Source organism: Helicoverpa zea, chromosome 15 (genome assembly GCF_022581195.2).
Source record: "Helicoverpa zea isolate HzStark_Cry1AcR chromosome 15, ilHelZeax1.1, whole genome shotgun sequence".
Taxonomy (NCBI): Eukaryota; Metazoa; Arthropoda; class Insecta; order Lepidoptera; family Noctuidae; genus Helicoverpa; species Helicoverpa zea.
In genome coordinates, this window is record NC_061466.1 from 12401515 (window position 1) to 12419039 (window position 17525).

General features: G+C 38.1%; 2 protein-coding genes across 3 annotated transcripts; both read left to right on the plus strand.

Moving 5' to 3' along the window:
- The first annotated feature begins 28 nt into the window (after positions 1 to 28).
- On the plus strand, positions 29 to 17279 carry LOC124636912 (zinc finger protein 44-like). 2 transcript variants are annotated; one of them, XM_047173183.1, is made up of 14 exons: positions 29 to 440; positions 636 to 767; positions 1127 to 1462; positions 1803 to 1982; positions 2123 to 2260; positions 2338 to 2465; positions 2763 to 2837; positions 4174 to 4306; positions 4939 to 5066; positions 13533 to 13671; positions 14259 to 14378; positions 14769 to 14966; positions 15397 to 16716; positions 17139 to 17279. In XM_047173183.1, exons 1-13 carry the CDS (start codon positions 333 to 335, stop codon positions 15580 to 15582), a joined length of 2001 nt encoding a protein of 666 aa, XP_047029139.1. In that variant the 5' UTR covers positions 29 to 332; the 3' UTR covers positions 15583 to 16716; positions 17139 to 17279. The 2 variants fall into 2 exon arrangements, with proteins under 2 accessions (XP_047029139.1, XP_047029140.1); XM_047173184.1 differs by lacking the exons at positions 15397 to 16716; positions 17139 to 17279 and adding an exon at positions 6755 to 6930 and having other exon boundaries at positions 14769 to 14920.
- LOC124636913 lies at positions 6937 to 12895 on the plus strand. The gene is made up of 2 exons (XM_047173185.1): positions 6937 to 9896; positions 10100 to 12895. The coding sequence occupies exon 2, from the start codon at positions 11003 to 11005 to the stop codon at positions 12014 to 12016; it is 1014 nt and encodes a 337-aa protein (XP_047029141.1). The 5' UTR covers positions 6937 to 9896; positions 10100 to 11002; the 3' UTR covers positions 12017 to 12895.
- Positions 17280 to 17525: the final 246 nt, after the last annotated feature.

Consider the following 17525-nt stretch of genomic DNA (forward strand, 5'->3'; position numbering starts at 1 on the left):
ATCATATGAGAACGAAATTGTCAAAAGTCAACAACAAAAATGGCGTGCTGGCGTCTTTCATAGAATTAGACATTCTTCTGGTTTTTAAATGATTATTTTGCTTTCGCAATGTGGTTCCCAGTCATTAGTTACGCGAAATAAGAAGACGAATTTTCACAAATTTCCTTAATGGCTGGAAGTTAAGTGGAATACTCATGTCCGTTTTAAAAATCGAAGATAGTGCCTAAATAGTAGAGGTTCTAATGTTTCATAGATCTATTGTATCTTGTCGCGCGAATCTATGAAAGTGAATTCGTGATATTTTTGTTGATTTTAACTAAAAACTATTAAACATGGAAACTGATAAAGTGTGCCGTGTTTGTTTGATAACTGATGTAAAACTGCATGACTTGAGATCATATCCATTAGATTCTTACTATGAGTCTGTTATTGGCACCAACGTAAGTTTTGTTTATATTTATATTTTTTACGTATTATTTCAATAAGTATAACTAAGTACTCTTTCATCTTTTCATCCAAAAAAATATATAGACTTTGTTGAGTCAAGTCTTATAAGATTTATTACATAATTATAGATCAGCACATTAGAATATAACAATAGAAAACATTCTGAAAATGATTTTTTAACTTTTCAGCACCTCTTCTCACATTTGCCGCCATATGCCTGCTTCGAGTGTGCAGCACTGGTGAGGAAGTTCTATTTCTTCAGACAGAAATGTTTGAGGAGCCAGGCAGCACTCTGTGCTGTGGTAGACCAATCTGGCAAGGTAATGTCAACCATGTTTTTTTTGTTTATTAATTTATTACAAAAAAAGTAAGTAGGTACCTACATCAATAATACATCTACTAAGCTACACAAAAACTTTGTAATGGTTTGAATATTAAGAATGTGTGAGGCCTATTCATTTATTGGCTTTTTATAGTAAATGGTTTCATTAGAGAAGATTTATGTATTCATGTGCAAATACATCCTTTGATATGGACAAGACCTATAAAATTAAGAAACAGTAATAATAGTTATTTTAGTTAGACTCTGAAATAATGATGAGCCAATCAGTCAACATCATCAATTCAACAAGCATTACTTACCTATGAAATGAATAAAAAAACTGGTATTTTTTTACAGGCAAAAAAAGATCAACTCGATGCAATAGACAGAACTAGCCTCCATATCAATTCAAGCTTTGGAATCTACTACACAGCAGTAATAAACATACCTTTGGACAATGATCAACCAATAAAACTTGAACCAGTTACTGAAGATTTTGATTTTGACACTGATAATGATAAAATTAAATTAGAAGACCACACTTATGCTTTAAATGTTGGCTCAGATCATATTGCATCCAGTGATGATGATGAACCACTTTCTCTACATAAGGAGAAGAAAAGCTTAACATTTACAAAGGATGAGTCAGTTCAAGAGAAAATAGAATTTAAGGAGGATTTTGGGGAACTTGCTGTAAGTGGGAATTGTTTGTTTACTTAAATCAGTTAACCGATTCCATTATACAGCTTATGAAAGCTAACCAGTTTTTATCTATCACATAGTCATGGGATAGGGATACTAATGCACTCATGTGCCAAAACATCCAAGTAGACAAAATTAAATTAAATCAAAATCAAAAAGCCATCGAACGTGGCAATGCTGATAGCTTCTTGGGTACACTCCTGGGCAGCTTTGAGGAGGACTTCTTTGATGCAACTTTTTAATTCATATTATTGCTCTAATTTATTTTATTTAAAATAGTAAGTGGACATATGTATTTATAATAATGTAAATTAAATAATCTTGTTTCCAGTTTGCTGTAGGAGTAGACGATGGAGACTCTGGACATATTATTGAAGTTCCTCAAGTTGTAGAAAGAAAGAAGAAACGTAAATTAAGGGCTGACACAAATAAGTCTTCAAAGAACCTTTATAAAGCATCTATTGGGCCATCTGCCGATTTTGAACAATATGTAAATGTGATAACGTTAACAGTAAGTAAAGAAATACTGTACATATACTTTTATTAAACAGCTTGAAATAAAAGAATTTTAAAACTGATAATTCTTTACTTAGTAAACTGTAAATAGATTAAATAAATGTACGTGGAACTTACTTGGATGATCTTTTTTAGTTGGAAGAACAGATAGCAGAAATAATGAAGCGAAAAGAGTCAGCAAATTATTTGAATTCTCCATACCAGTGTAACCTTTGTTATAAAGGTTTTATAGATAATGATGCATGGAATCACCATGTTAGCAAACATGCTGTGGTAAGTCACTGCATATTTTTTTTTTTCAATAAAACAAAATAGTATTATGTACCTTATGTTCCTGTATTTCTTTTCAGAGCGCAGGCAGTGTAGAATGTATAGTGTGTAAGTTCCGGTTTAAAACAAAACGTGCGTACCAGAAACATGCGTCTAACCACGAGAAGAAATATGCTTGTAAATCGTGTCCATACGTTTCTAGAACACCGTAAGTAATTTATAACACGTTTCTAAAAGTTATCTTTAGTAAAAGTACCAATCCATACAGCTGAAAAAAATGGTTGTACCTAAAATGCGTCCCTGTGGAAGTCCTTGAAACTTTGAATGAAATAAACATTTACTATAGTCCAACTTAAACTATATTTATTGCAATATCCTTTTTTATTCATTTCACGTGACGAATGTCCTACTTTCAGTTTGTTAGATATATTTATTTTTATTTATGTGATTGTGAACATGATCAAAGGCTTCAGTTAATACTAATTACTATCGTATATTTGCGTAGGACTCAAGCTAAGCAACATCAAGGATGGCATAAGGGAGTTACTTTCGAGTGTAATCACTGCGGTGAATCATTTACGTAAGTTATTTAATAATGCTTTTAATTTTATCAAAATAAAAGGCACTATTTTCTGACATTTCATTTTGATATTATCAATAAATTGTAAGTTATATAGATCCAGTAAGTAAAAGTTCTTACGGCAAGTCTGTAATGGTTGGCCGATCAAATGTTTCGATTTTTTTTATATAAATATTTTTGCAATCTATAAACTGACTCAAACGACACTTAAACATTGTTGTGACGCATATTTTCCCCCCTATTTATATTATACTTCGGCCGTTCAGAGAATGCGTTCCTGACACCTATCAGTTAGTCACGACTAGTGATGGGCACAACATAACACTGAGTTCGTTACCGTTCCTTCAAAATGAACCGCCGCATTATTTTAAGATTATTTTCGTTTTAAATTGGCGGAATCATTTGTTTTATATTTTAGTTATTTAAGTGGAAACCAAAAAAAGGTAATATTCATATAATAAAATTGTTTTATTTATTCTTTGTTACAAGTACATTGAATTGAATGTGCGAACAGAATATTAATCAGACTCCGATTTGCTTGAGGAGGTGGTGTCTTCATCATCATCTTCGCCTACATGTATAATTATATTATTATCAATAACAGAATCAATCCTGATATCTCGGTCTAACAAAAGCCGGGTAATCAAATAAAAACAGATCGAAAACACTTGAAAAACGTGGTCTATGCGCACGAAACGACAACGGACGACTGTTTTAGCGTCACAAAATGGCGGCCCATAACGCCATTTGGGGTTACCATTTTTAATCTAAGTATAAAAATGCGGTTTGGTCATAGTTTTATTTTTATATTTCATAAACGTTATAATTAAGTCTTATAGTCCATTATTTTCCAATTCTTAAAAAGAAAATCAAAACGTATTATTTTATATTATAACTGTATAAGAACAGATTACGATACTTGCCTGTTATTTTTAGCACAGCACTACAAAATATAAACCGCTGACATAACCTTGTAATAGCGCAGTATAGATTTAGAAAAATATTGTTTACCAAGTTATTTGACACTCAGTTTGGCACAAAATTATAACATTCATTGATTATTGATATAATAATGTTGTTTTAATGCTCCTCAATTGTTAAAACGGTAAACAACCAGCAAAAATATTTTTATCGTAACTGCAACGCCATTGCAAAGTTACGTCGTCAGTTCAATCGCGACGTGTCAGGAACGCATTCTCTGAATGGCCGAACTATAATAATGTTTTTCATGTGTTCATAGTTTCCATGTTTTTGTTTTTTGTTTTCTTGTTTTGACTCTATTTATATTTGCCCTTTGACTTTGTTAATCATCCCATTATTTCCCATTGGTACTCAGCATCTGGACATCATACATGAGCCATGTCCGCATCAAGCACCCGTCGCAGCACATCTGCAACGTGTGCGGCTACTCCTTCATCAGCAAGATGGGCCTCAACATGCACAAGAGCATGATGCATAAGGACCCGCAGGTCAGTACTACTTCCCCTCTGATCCTCAGCATATCGACATCATACTGGTTAATCTTAAGAAGTCATCATCATCCTCTTGCCCTTATCTCAATTTTATTTCGAGGTCAACGCAGCTTGTTTTCTCCTTCCATACTCTTCTATCTGCAGTCATCTCACAAGTAACATTCTTACCATATCGACTTTCACACAATCCATCCATCATCCACCATTTCTATAGTCGTCCTCTTCCACTATATCCGTCCACGTTCATGCCGAAAAACTTCTTAACAACATGACTTTCATTCCTCCACATCACATGCCCATACCATAACAGCCGGTTTCCACGAGTTTTTCTGATACCTGTGCCACTCTATCTCATACAATTCGTCTTTACAATCTCATATCTGCCGCATGCAGTCGTCTTTCATTCGTTGAGTAGTGGAAGTAAAATTGTATGGAATTTCTTGCCGGATGTGGAGTTTCTTGCCGGATATGGAGTTTCTTGCTGGCTCTTCTCCATGAGACCAACTTTTTGGAACCGTGCAAATAGTGTGACTTTTCATAGGTCTATGTGAAATAAAAACATTTTGATTTTGATAGTTACTTTGTTTTTATTTAAGTTCAAGTGATTAAACAACGACATTACTGTTCAGGAGAACGCGGATCAGAGCACAGAGGCGGGTCCCTACTGCGCGGAGTGTGATGTCAAGTTCATCTCTACTGAAGCGTACAAGCGACACATGGTCATGTCCGTCAAACACACGCAGAGTACAGAACATGTGTGAGTATAAATAAGATTCATTTTTTTGACGTGACAACGTCTTATAATTCGATGGAGCTGGCTGCACGCACGAAAAAGCATGACTCATGCGTCGTTACCTCGCTCTGAGGCGTTCCATCGCACAATCGGCCTACGCGTTTGGCAGCGTTCGACATCTGTCTCTCTCCCACTTGAGTGAACGATGCGTCCGCGTAAACAGCTGCTATACAATAATATATTTACATATTTTGATGATTATGATTGTAGGTTATGCTATAACAAAACCAGTGGCGGCGTAGCATCGGGTGGCACCCGGGGCGGACTACTTATTGAGCACCCTCCCCCACCCCAAAAAAAAAACTGTTGTCTGTAAATTCGGTTTACTGACGATAGTTGAACGTGACAACGTGAGTAGCTGCCGAACGCAGAGGCTGATTGTGCCTCTTTGTCGCTCGTTGCGTGCTCTCGCTTGCACTTCAAGCCTTAAACGGAACGCCTCAGAGCGAGGTAACGCCGCATGAGTCATGTTTTGTCATGCGTGCAGCCGGCTCCATCGATTTATAAGACGTTGTCACGTCAAAAAAACGACAAAATATAATTACGTAGTAAAAAAAAGTCATACAGAATTAACACAAAAGTACCCAGGCAAGTTTGATAAAAGCACTGTAAAGTGGAGAAGGCGCGAGCGCAGCGAGCGCGAAATTATTGATATTTGGGACGCAAAAGGAAATCAGAGAAAATCACCCCGAAGTGTACGGCGCGAGCGCTGCGACCGCGAAAGTTTTGAGTTTTGGAACACAGAAGTACTTATGAAAAAAAAACGACTGGAAGCAGCTGCGAGCGTAGTGAGCTCAAAATTTTTTGAGATTTGGGACACAAAAGTCCTCCACCTCCGCTTACAAATAGCGCCTAAATAGCTTAGAAATATTCACTGTAAAATGATTTTTTTAATTGTTATTTTTGAGGACTCTCTAATTTGACTCAGAATTAAGTACAAATGAAAAGAAACCGTGATTGAAGCGAGCGTCAGTTGTTTTTGCTACTTCGGTGCTTTAACTTTTTGCTAGATTGAGGATTCAAAAAGTAAGCGCGGAACAAACTAGAAAAGAGAGAAATCCGCGAGCGAAGCGAGCGAATTTTTTTTTTCTAACTTTGAGGAATTAATTTCGTAAGTAATCAGATAAAAGCAAAAATACAAGAGAAGGGTGACAGTCGGACTGAGAGGGGTGACCGCCTCGATATCTCGCACATGCATTGTTGTAGTTTTGTTTAGAATTTGAATATCGCGCAGTAAATGGTAGTGAACCTAGGCTTCGCAGATTAGAATGGCACCCTTAGTGACTTGTCCTATCTGCCCGCGCCCTCCTGGTCATGCAGGTATGTGCCGACCAAGATGGCACCCCCCGAGATGTGGCACCCGGGGCGGACCCCTCCCCCCGCCCCCCCTTACGCCGCTACTGAACAAAACTATAATAATAAGGTAATAGAACTATTTCACGATGAGTAAAAAATCAACTAGTGCAGCGATTGTAGGTTATGCTATAACAAAACTATAATAATAAGGTAATAGAACTATTTCACGATGAGTAAAAAATCAATTGCTTTACTATTCGACCGAAATAATTATGGAGCGTAGCTATGTATTTTGTAAATTTAAAATGATTTTCTGAATGAATCTAAATTGTTTTGAACAACGATTCCTTTTGCAGAACTGCTTACAATCGCACTATGGAAAAACAACCTGACGAACCAGAGGATTTTACGAATGAGCCACTACCTTCGAAGAGTGAACCCATGGAGGTTCAAGATGCTGTAGCATCTACTTTAGCAACGCCATTCGCGCAATCAATAATCGCTGCTTCAAAATCGAAAGCACAAAAACAACGTGAGTACAGACAGCGTATCGCAGCATCTAGAACTCCTGCTCAGGCGGCTGCTGCGAGAAAATCAAAAAACGAAAGACAACGCAATTACAGATTACGCCAAGCTGCTATCAGGGATTCTCTTGAAGCGACAACTACATCTTCATCTACCAAACCAATAACTGCTGCTCCAAAAACAAGGGCACAAATACAACGTGAGTACAGACAGCGGATTACTGCATCCAAAACTCTTGCACAGGCAGCAGCTGCAAGAGAAGCACGTAATATAAGAGATCGAAACAACAGATTACGCCGAGCTGCTAACTTGGCTATTGCCAGTGGTTCTCTAGAAGCGACAACTACATCCTCATTTCGTTCAGGGCAAAGGTTAAACACCGTCCATATTGATACTCAACAACAATTTACCGACTGACAACGTCAAACTTTAGCAACAGAACCAGCAGAAACTACTGTACAACCCAGTACTTCTTCAGATCAAATTGAAGTTCAAGCACAATCTACTTGGAATACTAAATGGGCATCATCAATCATGAGATTCAAATCTACTTTTTTGGACAACGATTTTGGCTATGCTTGCTCGGTCTGCGACAGACTTTGGTTTAAAAACGACCTCAAAACCATCACTGCCGCACAGCTGAAAGTAATTTCGGATTGGTTTATCAAAGAAAATCGACAACTGAGCAGGGAAGAATATAAACTGGTTTGCAACACTTGCAAAAAGTCACTGAATAAACAATCAATGCCACCGTTAGCAAAAGTTAATGGATTCTCATATCCTGACCCAACACCAGGCCTACCACCGTTAGATCCCATCAGTGAACGATTGATTTCGCCTCGTCTACCATTCATGCTAGTGCATCGTCTGCGCCATGATTTCTCTTATGGAATCGTAGGACAAGTGATAAACGTACCAGTCGACGTACAAGAAATGGTAAAATGTTTGCCGCGACAATTGGATGAGGACGGCGTTATTAATGTAAACATTAAAAGAAACCTTGCCCACAAATCAGTTTTCATTAGCGGATACATGTCCAAACGTACAGTTACTTCGTGGTTAACTGTTCTGCAAAACTCTCCATTATATCGTTTGTACGAAATCAAAGTGGACTTGTCGAGGCTGAATCTTGCTTTGCCAGACCTCGATGACGTAGAGGATGACCCGTCAAACCGTATAGAAAATATCTCCGCAGAACAGAACCCTGAATCTGAGATTCTCGCTTCAAGACAACATACTGTGATGTGGAACGAAGAAGATTGTCTCAATATCGCACCAGGACACCGGGCAACTACCCTCAACATCATTTACGGCCGTCATGCAGAAGAGTTGTGAATGACAACTCTCCTTCGATATACTATGGAAATCTACGTCGATTCCACATGGAAGTTTCAGTGACACCTTACATGATGGCAACCAGTGAAATACGGCGAAGCGATAGACGCGGAGCCACGCCTCAAAAAATCTTGTATGTAGCAATGAAAATTTTACGGCTACGTATGGTGGATGGAATTTACAGTACGTTTCGCAACGTTTCAGTCACAGAAAATGTTACACGACGTATGTTACAAGACCCAGAATTTCTGAAAGAATATGTCTTACAAAACCTCGCCTTTATGAAGACAGTGCCAAACTCCGTCCAATACTGGGCTTCCTTGGAGGAAGCCCCCACGCACACATTTTATTGTGGTTAAACAACGACCCACATGAAACCCCGTCGGAAAATATGCCAAAAACCATTGAGCTCGTAGAAAAATTGAGTCCGGAATGATGTACCTAACACCTCCATCTACGCCAACCAGATACACAAACATACTTTCACATGCACGAAGCGAGGTGAGACAATTTGTAGATTCGGAATTCCGTACTAGCCAATGTCTACGACTCGTGTATTGGTTCCAATGCCTCAATCTGATAAACGCCGTCAAACACTACAACAGAACGCGAAAGAGCTGCGTACTTCACTTCGTACGAACGTCGGTACGCGGGCATGGATGACTTTCTTAAAGCTAATGTTTTGACACACGATTCATATCTCGACATTGTGCGCTCAACGTCACGTAGACCAACTCTTCTGTTCAGACGAAACTTTGACGAACTTATGACAAACACGTTCAATCCATACATTGCTGGCGAAGTCAACTCAAACATCGACATTCAATTTATCTTAGATGAATACAGCTGCGCAGAGTATGTTGTAGAGTACGTAAATAAATCAGCTCGTGGAATGGGCAATCTACGTCGTGAGCTTACTACGATGATGCAAGAGCATCCCGAACAGGACTACACAGACCAGTTGAAAGCTTTAAGCATCAAGCTACTTAACGCTGTCGAGATGTCAGCGCAAGAGGCAGCATGGTATCTCCTACGTCAACCGATGAGCGAGACAAGTCGTCAAGTTGCGTACATTCCAACAGTATGGCCGACGGAAAGACAACGTTGCCGCAAACGTCGTTAACAAATGGACCGCAAAGGCCTTGATGAAAACAGTACTGATGTCTGGACCAAAAACATAATCCAGCGCTATGAAGAGCGTCCTGCATCTTTAGAGCAAGTGTATTTAGCTGAGTTTGCAGCGTGGTATGCTAAAGCTAATGATTTAAAAGGTAATACCGCAGCAAGAACGTCAGGAGCATAAAATCAATACCGCAGACGACTAATCGGACGTGTCATACGATACAGGCATTACGACATGGAAAAACTGTCAATTATAAACGAGAAATGGTTCTACTGTACGTACAATTCCGCAACGAAATGTTAGAAATTGTTGATCAAAATAAATTTCTTCAATTATTTGACGATAACAAGGACGCGATCATGGAACGCCGTAGTCAATTCGAGTCTAATTTGAACATTGAAAACGTCATGAGAGAACTTGAAGCGATGATGATTTTGCAAAACGAAGACAACAGTAATTTGCGGGAAGAAGAAACCAGAAGAACCAACAGTTGTTAGGAGAGGATGGTACCGATGGTACGTCGATGATGTTCACCAAATCGTCCCACGACAAGGATTCTCGATTGTAAAGAAACGCAGCAATGTAATGTCAAAGCAGCAGTATTGTGAACTTGTACGAACAACTAATCCGGAACAACGGCAGATAATCCTTGAGGTTATACATCGATTGCATGGTTGTGGAGATTACACTTCTGAAGCAGTTCAAATTTTCTTCACAGGTCCTGCAGGCTGTGGAAAAACTTACACGTTAAAGTGCCTCATGGAGACATACAACCGCTACACTCAGGAGCACAACTCAATGAACAACGCCTACATTGCCTGTGCAAGCACAGGTAAAGCCGCTGTACCTCTTGGTGGCACTACAGTTCATTCAGCGTTTCGTCTCACAACTTCTCGCGTGACGAAACTCTTATCCACAGAAAATTTGCAAGCTTATAGAAACATGTTCGTAGGTCAAAGCTGTTTTCATCGACGAGATCAGCATGTTAAGTTCAGCTATTCTTCAACAAATTAACTACCGATTGCAGCAGATTACTGGCATATACGACAAACCTTTCGGAGACATTCATGTTATATTCTCAAACAGTTGAACATACGGGATCTTAAAAGACACAACCTGAAATTAATTATAACAGAATGGCTTCTTCAACAAGATTATCAGAAAACAGAGTCTCTACTTGCCTACATCGTCTAGACAACTTCATACATACATACATATAACTTTACCCACACATACTCATCCCTCACATACTCATCCCTCACATACACACTCACACACGCACTCTCTCACATACACTCAATTTCAAAGTCCAAGTTTTATGTTAAACTAATGTAGTAATTATTACCTGGTGACATTGTCACCCAATCGGCACAACTCACCATTCAACAATGAGTAACTTGTTTAACGTAGCATATATGGCTGAACACTGCCTCTTAAAATACAGGCCTCGCCTAGTTTAAGAGACAGGGTACTACTTTTCTTTGTACAATATAGTAATTAGATACTAATTGAATAATGTATACAGTGCAACATTGTGTTCTTGATTGTGGTAATATTTTTTTTTATATTATGTGGAGATTTCAGACAGCTTCCACCTGTACGAGCAACTCCATGTTATACTATGCCGATCAACCAATTAGGAGGTCCGATTCTTTGGCACAGCATTGATTATTTCCCACTGGTTCATGTTGTACGACAAACCGATGAGCGGTTTTCAACGATTCTAACAAAAATCGGCGATGGACTTCAACTGAACAATGATAATATCTCCCTTATTGAGTCCAGACATAAAACTCAGGCTTGGTGCAAGGAAAACGTGCCTGATGCTGTCAGGCTGTATTATAGTAACAATGAAGTGGATTCATACAACCGAAGCGCAATTCTAAATGCATACAACTGTCTCGCACATGATATTATGCTTGGTTATTCAAGTGAACAAGAAAATAGACAGTACCAAGGTAAACTACACAAGATGACAGTGGCGGAAACCGATGGATTACCGTACTTACTGCCATTGGCAGAAGGATATCCCTACATGATAACTTCTAACATAGATGTCGCTGATGGGTTGGTAAATGGAGTTATTGGTGTCTTGCGACATATCGAACGTCAGCAGTCAAATGTAGATGACAATTCTGCAGATGCAGGACCATCGACCAGTACAACTTCGCCAGCAGCTAGAGAAGAAATTGTTACTTTATGGTTCGAGTTTCCAGACAAAACAACAGGAACCAGAGCAAAAGTTAAATGTCGACCTCACGTGCAAAGCAAGCCAAACACTTTGTCTATAAACTGGGTACCAGTTTATAAGAAAATAGTAAACATTACACTAACAAAAACTATAAAATGCAAACGAAAACAGTTTCCTTGCAGTCCTGCTTGTGCCATCACTATTCACAAGTCACAAGGTGGGACGTTTGCTGTCATTGTTTATAAATACTCATCCAAGCAACCACAACAGTTGGTGTACGTGGCGCTGAGTCGGGTAACAAGTATGGAAGGCTTGCATATCACCGAAAAAGATGCTATAAATACGGACGGGAGGGAAACGATTCACAGACAACAAGAGATATCCGTAATGAATACATTTGACTTCGTGGACACACACTTCGAACAATTACTGATAATGCAGTAAAATTCTGTAATGACTCAACCAATGCAGGACAAACTTTAATAACGAACCTCAATTCACAGAGTTTGTCTGCTCACTTTGCAGATCTTGAAAAAGACACAGTGATTCCAAGGTCTGATTATTTGCTTTTGACTGAAACGTGGATGCGTGACAATTGTGATCCAATTTCAATTGAAAATTTTGAATGTGTAACCCACCAGAATAATCGATCAGATTCTGAAACAAACGCAGCAGGTGGAGTGGCAATTTATAGAAACTTATCATCGACATCCACGGCCAAAATTCTCAACGTTGAACTGTCGGATACAACCCGCCTTATTAGAAACATTGGTGACGTTTGCTTGGCAGAAGTTACATGCTTCACCGCTGATACCACGTTTAAAATGGTTCTTGGCGCAGTTTATATTCATCCTGGAGCAAGTATCTCTAACATCAGTGTTCTGCTGCATCAAGCACTATTTCCGTATGTTTACAACAGCCAGTATGTACATCCCATCATGGAAGTTGATACCGATGTACCAATTCTTTTTTGTCAAACGTAAAAAATGACGAAACATTTCCCAAATTCATGAAAGACATGTTCAATCTCGATTGTACATCAGACGTTAATAAGTCAACAACACTAGGAGGCACCACCATCGATTTAACTTTTTCAAGACACATTACACTCGAAACACTTCCTTTCATTTCCTACTTTTCCTATCATCGTCCTATTCTCAACAGAATAACACAAATTGTAAGAAGTAAAATATCACACATGTTTAAAAGTTGTAAAACAATTGCTCAAAGTACATTCATACTTGTAAAAAAGATGTACATCGTTAAAAAAAATTGACATAATTGTATTTATGCGTACAAATAAATGTAACTTGATCAGTTCAATTGTGATTTCCATTAACCTCCTTCTCTACATCCATACAAAATATCTATCAAACAAATAAAATGAAAATTTTCTTTTGAAAAATGCAACCATTCCATCAGTATTTTCTTATGATGTTGTCACGTTCAACTATCGTCAGTAAACCGACTTTACAGACAACCAATTTTTTGAGGATCATTTCGAATTTTAACTGTTTTATCAGCACATTTGACTTTTTCAACTTGTCAAAGCTAAGCATTTTGTGTCGACAAACGCCACTATGGGACGTGAAGTTTGGGTTCCGCTCCTCAAAATAAAATTGGGACTTTTAGGGGTCGACTCACGAAAAGAGAGGCAAAGGGCAGTTCAAATTAAAATTCTTATGACACTGAAATTGCGTTCCACTTCGCTGCCATTCACCACTTTTTGGGTGTGACTTGACCCTAACGACGATTCTATTTGAAGAGTCCATTTTGGTCTTAATTATACCTGGCTAAAATTAAATTCTGGTACTTACCAACGCTGTTGTACGGGTGACTGCACATCAGTGGTAACTGTCATGCACCTTAACTCAATAGTAATAAGAACGATTTTCCTATAAAACTGTTACCACTGACCTGAAGTTGACTGTACATATTATAATATTGTTTATCGTGACAGTAACGGGTGTCGGAACTGCGGCGCCACGTTCGACACCGCCGAGGAGTTACGTCTGCACCACAGGAAGGAACATTCTCGTAAGAGACCCAAGCACTACGGGAAAAAAAACAATAAAAGTTTCCCTATGCAGTGTGAACATGTGAGTATCGTGTTTTAATATTACCCAACTGCTAAGAAGGGTATTATGTTTCAGACTATGACAAGGACGATAGGTCTACTGGAAGTAGTAAAAAACTTGCACTGTAAAAAACTTAACAAAAAAGCATGACATTATATGGAACTGTAAAATAATAAGTATTGTTAAAAGTTTATTTTGGTGTTTGTTCATATTAAAAACTGCCTGAGTTTTTTTTTTTTTTTTGTAAATAATACATCTAAAATTGTTTATATCTAACACGCGTCTTTCAAAATTAACAGGGTTTACCGAGGGAAGCTAACTTTTCGTATGATGGCAACATTATTATACCAATCTCTTCTTGGTGTTGCTTTTCTAAATAATAAACAACTTCTTTTTAGCAATAACAAATAGGAAGTGATGAACCGTGAAGGGCGGGCGTTTTGGGGGCTGTCTTTGTATATTTTTTGGACATTCAAGAAGTGCTAATTTTCAGCCTAGTTTAATTAAATGATTTTGATTTTTTTGTATATTATTTTGATTGATTATTATTTATTTATTATCAAAAAGGTAAATACATAAATTATGTATAAAATAATTGATTGTTCCAGTGTTCAGAAACGATACCGACCGCTCGGGACTACTGGACCCATTTCCGTCGTGCACACCCGGATAAGAAGTATCCTATACAGAAGAATTATATCTGTGATATCTGTGGCAAGGGCTTTAGAGTATGTTTATATTCCAATTTACACAATATTATCAAATCAAATAATTTATTCATTTTTATCAAAGTTCACTCTAAAGTACAACATTATTTCTTAAAATCTAGACATATGGGCTAACATTATAATTGCTTGAACTAGGTTAAACCTGTGTCTCAAGAGATACAAGTTGTATCATTCAATATTCTCACTTCAATTTTGAATTGTTCTTTACAATAATCAAAATTATGAATGGATTTGTTTTTCCTATGCCATGTTTGGAATTTAAAAGAGACTATAACCCTTTACTTTGTGTCGGTGTATCTTCAAATAGAAAATACCGACTTAATCTCACTTTTAAAGATAATTTTACGTAAAAATATATTTTTTCCTTAAATCTATTCTTTCCTTCTCCAGGGCAACGCCTTCCTAGTGTACCACAAGCGCACCCACTTCGAGGAACGTGCTTACAAGTGTTCGCAGTGCGACAAGGCCTTCTACAACAGAACGAACCTGCAGGTGCACGAGAAGTCCCACTCCGACTCCCGGCCCTACTCCTGTTCTGTGTGCTTCAAGGCCTTCAAGAGCAAAGGGGCACTTGATAGACATTTTAGAGTAAGTTGCAAATTTTATGGTGACTTTGATTGTGTGAAGCATTTTTAGGTATCAGTAAGTTACGGCTTACAGGTGTACAACCCATGAGAGACTATAGGAAACTACACCACCATAAAATCTGTAGAAAGTCATTTAGTAAATTAACATTTAAAAAAATAACTACAATTTTCTACCATTTCTAAAAAAGCCAAGGATTAGTTGAGCTGAAAAAAGACAGACTGACTGTCAGCGGAGACCTCTCTCCAAGATCGATTTTGCTTCGCTACCACTTTTAAGGAAATAGCTACCTTATGTATATGACGACAGACCTCATTTTAGCTTGACACTATTTTTTTGTTCAAACTTGAAAGAAAAGGAAGTTCTCAGTTTGACCTGTTTCTATGTATGTTTGTCCGCGATTATCATTAATTGTTACCTCTTCTTCTTACAGTGCCACTCAGGCCTAAAACCCTACGAGTGTGAAGTCTGTGGGCGAGCATTCTCTCAGTCCAACAGCAGGAAGGTGCACGTCCGTACTGTGCACCTCAAGCAGCCCGCGCCGTACGTCAGTCGAGCCCGCCTCGAGAAACGCAAGCCTAACAAGGACACGCAGCAAACACAACCGTTTGTTTATTAATAAATGTAACAAATATAAAAATAAATGTTGGGTGAAATTTTAGTCTACCTGGGGCCCGATTCTGCTAAGTTAATAATGTCAAAATTGAATAGAAATTAACCTCAGCGGTCATTCGGCCACTAATATAAGACCAATGACATTTCATTGGTCTGCGATTGGTCTGCCATTTGGTCTTTACAGTAGCTTGCTCTACAATCATATTGTAATCGTAAATCATTTGCAGACAGTATAATTCATTATTGAATCATAGAAAATTGTTGATTATTGAAGGATAAAAATTGCGCAATGCCGCATACGCTTCAATCGTAATTGAGTTGTGATTGAATCTTAGTTGGATATCAATCGTATGTCGCTTAAATAAAATTTGCAGAATCGAGCCCCTGTTCAGAAAATGGCGTCTATGTATGGGCAGTTTTCAGTAGGATGTAATAATTTGACTGATTCTCTTTTTAATATTATTTTATTAATGTAAATTATATAAGGCAACGAATTACTGTAGGTATTTTGTTTTCTCCATATCCATAAGGCTTTGTAGTCACAATCGCTAGAATGTTTTTTTTTTTTTGTAAAACTAGAATATTTTGGATAAGGATATGGCTCGCATCGAGTCAAGATACATAACACTTTGCTATTCACTAGTATTTTCAGTAATAAATATAATTAGCCTTTGATTCCTTTTTTACACAGTTACCACTCACAAGCATAATATTTTTCTTTACGATTTTTTCTTTAGAAATGTTCGTTAATTAATCTGCTGAGTCTTATCCACGAAAGAAGGAAATATGTGCAGTCTTCTAGGTCAAATAACGTACGGTATTGTACGGAGTTACGAGTGAACTTAAACCTCGACACATCTATCGAAGATTTTTAATTTTATAAAAATGGGCGGGTTCCAGAGGAGGCGTAGGTATGTACTGGCTCTGCCCAGTAATGCTAGTTTTTTAGGAGATTTACCATTTCCGCTCGTCATTTTGTTCTCCATAGTTTTTACCTTTTCAGTATGTTTTACATAAAATGTAACCCCTGTTTGCGAATACAGCAATACATATAGTGCAATATGAAAGCAATATTTATCGTATTTTATATGCATGTATTAAACCTAATAAGAAGGCAGTAAAGCACCTACACTTTAAGGTGATCTTCACACTGCCCCGCATCACGCTGCATCTTGCGTGTCGACGCACCTACGCGCGTTCCTGCGGGAGTGCAGATCTGCATCATCGTGCGGGTTTTTCGCGCACTCACGCGCGTAGGTGCGTTTAGTAGATTCACGCACGGCGGCTTCCATTTTCAAATATACACGTCACGCCCATTCAAAATCACGCGCGGCATTGCGGGATTCAGTGTGCCATACCTTGCGTCTCGCCCCGCACCTACGCGGGGGTGCGTGTTTCTCCGCATGTATGTGCGTGATCCGCATGAACGTGCGTGGATGCATTTTAAGTGTGTTGGACTATGCGTGTTTTCCATACAAACGGAGATATTTCCATACAACGGAAAAAAACGCATCCACGCACTAAGCTGCATCATGCGGGGCAGTGTGATAATCGCCTAAGTTGTCATTGTTAATGAAACTTATTGTACTGAGCTTTATAGAAAATAAACTATTCATTTAAATTGTCATTTATTTATTAATTTCTTGCATTCTTTAATTTTGAATTGTTTTTGGTCACTTGAATAAATGAATTTAAATAATATTATATTGTTTAATTTTCGAAGTAGCTCCCTCTGCGAAACATTTGCGTACAATACAACAACTCGTGGCCAGAAGGCTGGCCTGAGGCTGGCTATTACCTCGGACAAAGAATCAGCATGGCGATCCAACGAGGTAATGCTGCCAGCCTCTTGGGCACGCTCCCAGTTGACAGCGATGGGGACGGTTTGTTTTACTAGGATAGTTTTTGATATTTATTGTATGTAAATAAACGAGAAGTTCCGATTTA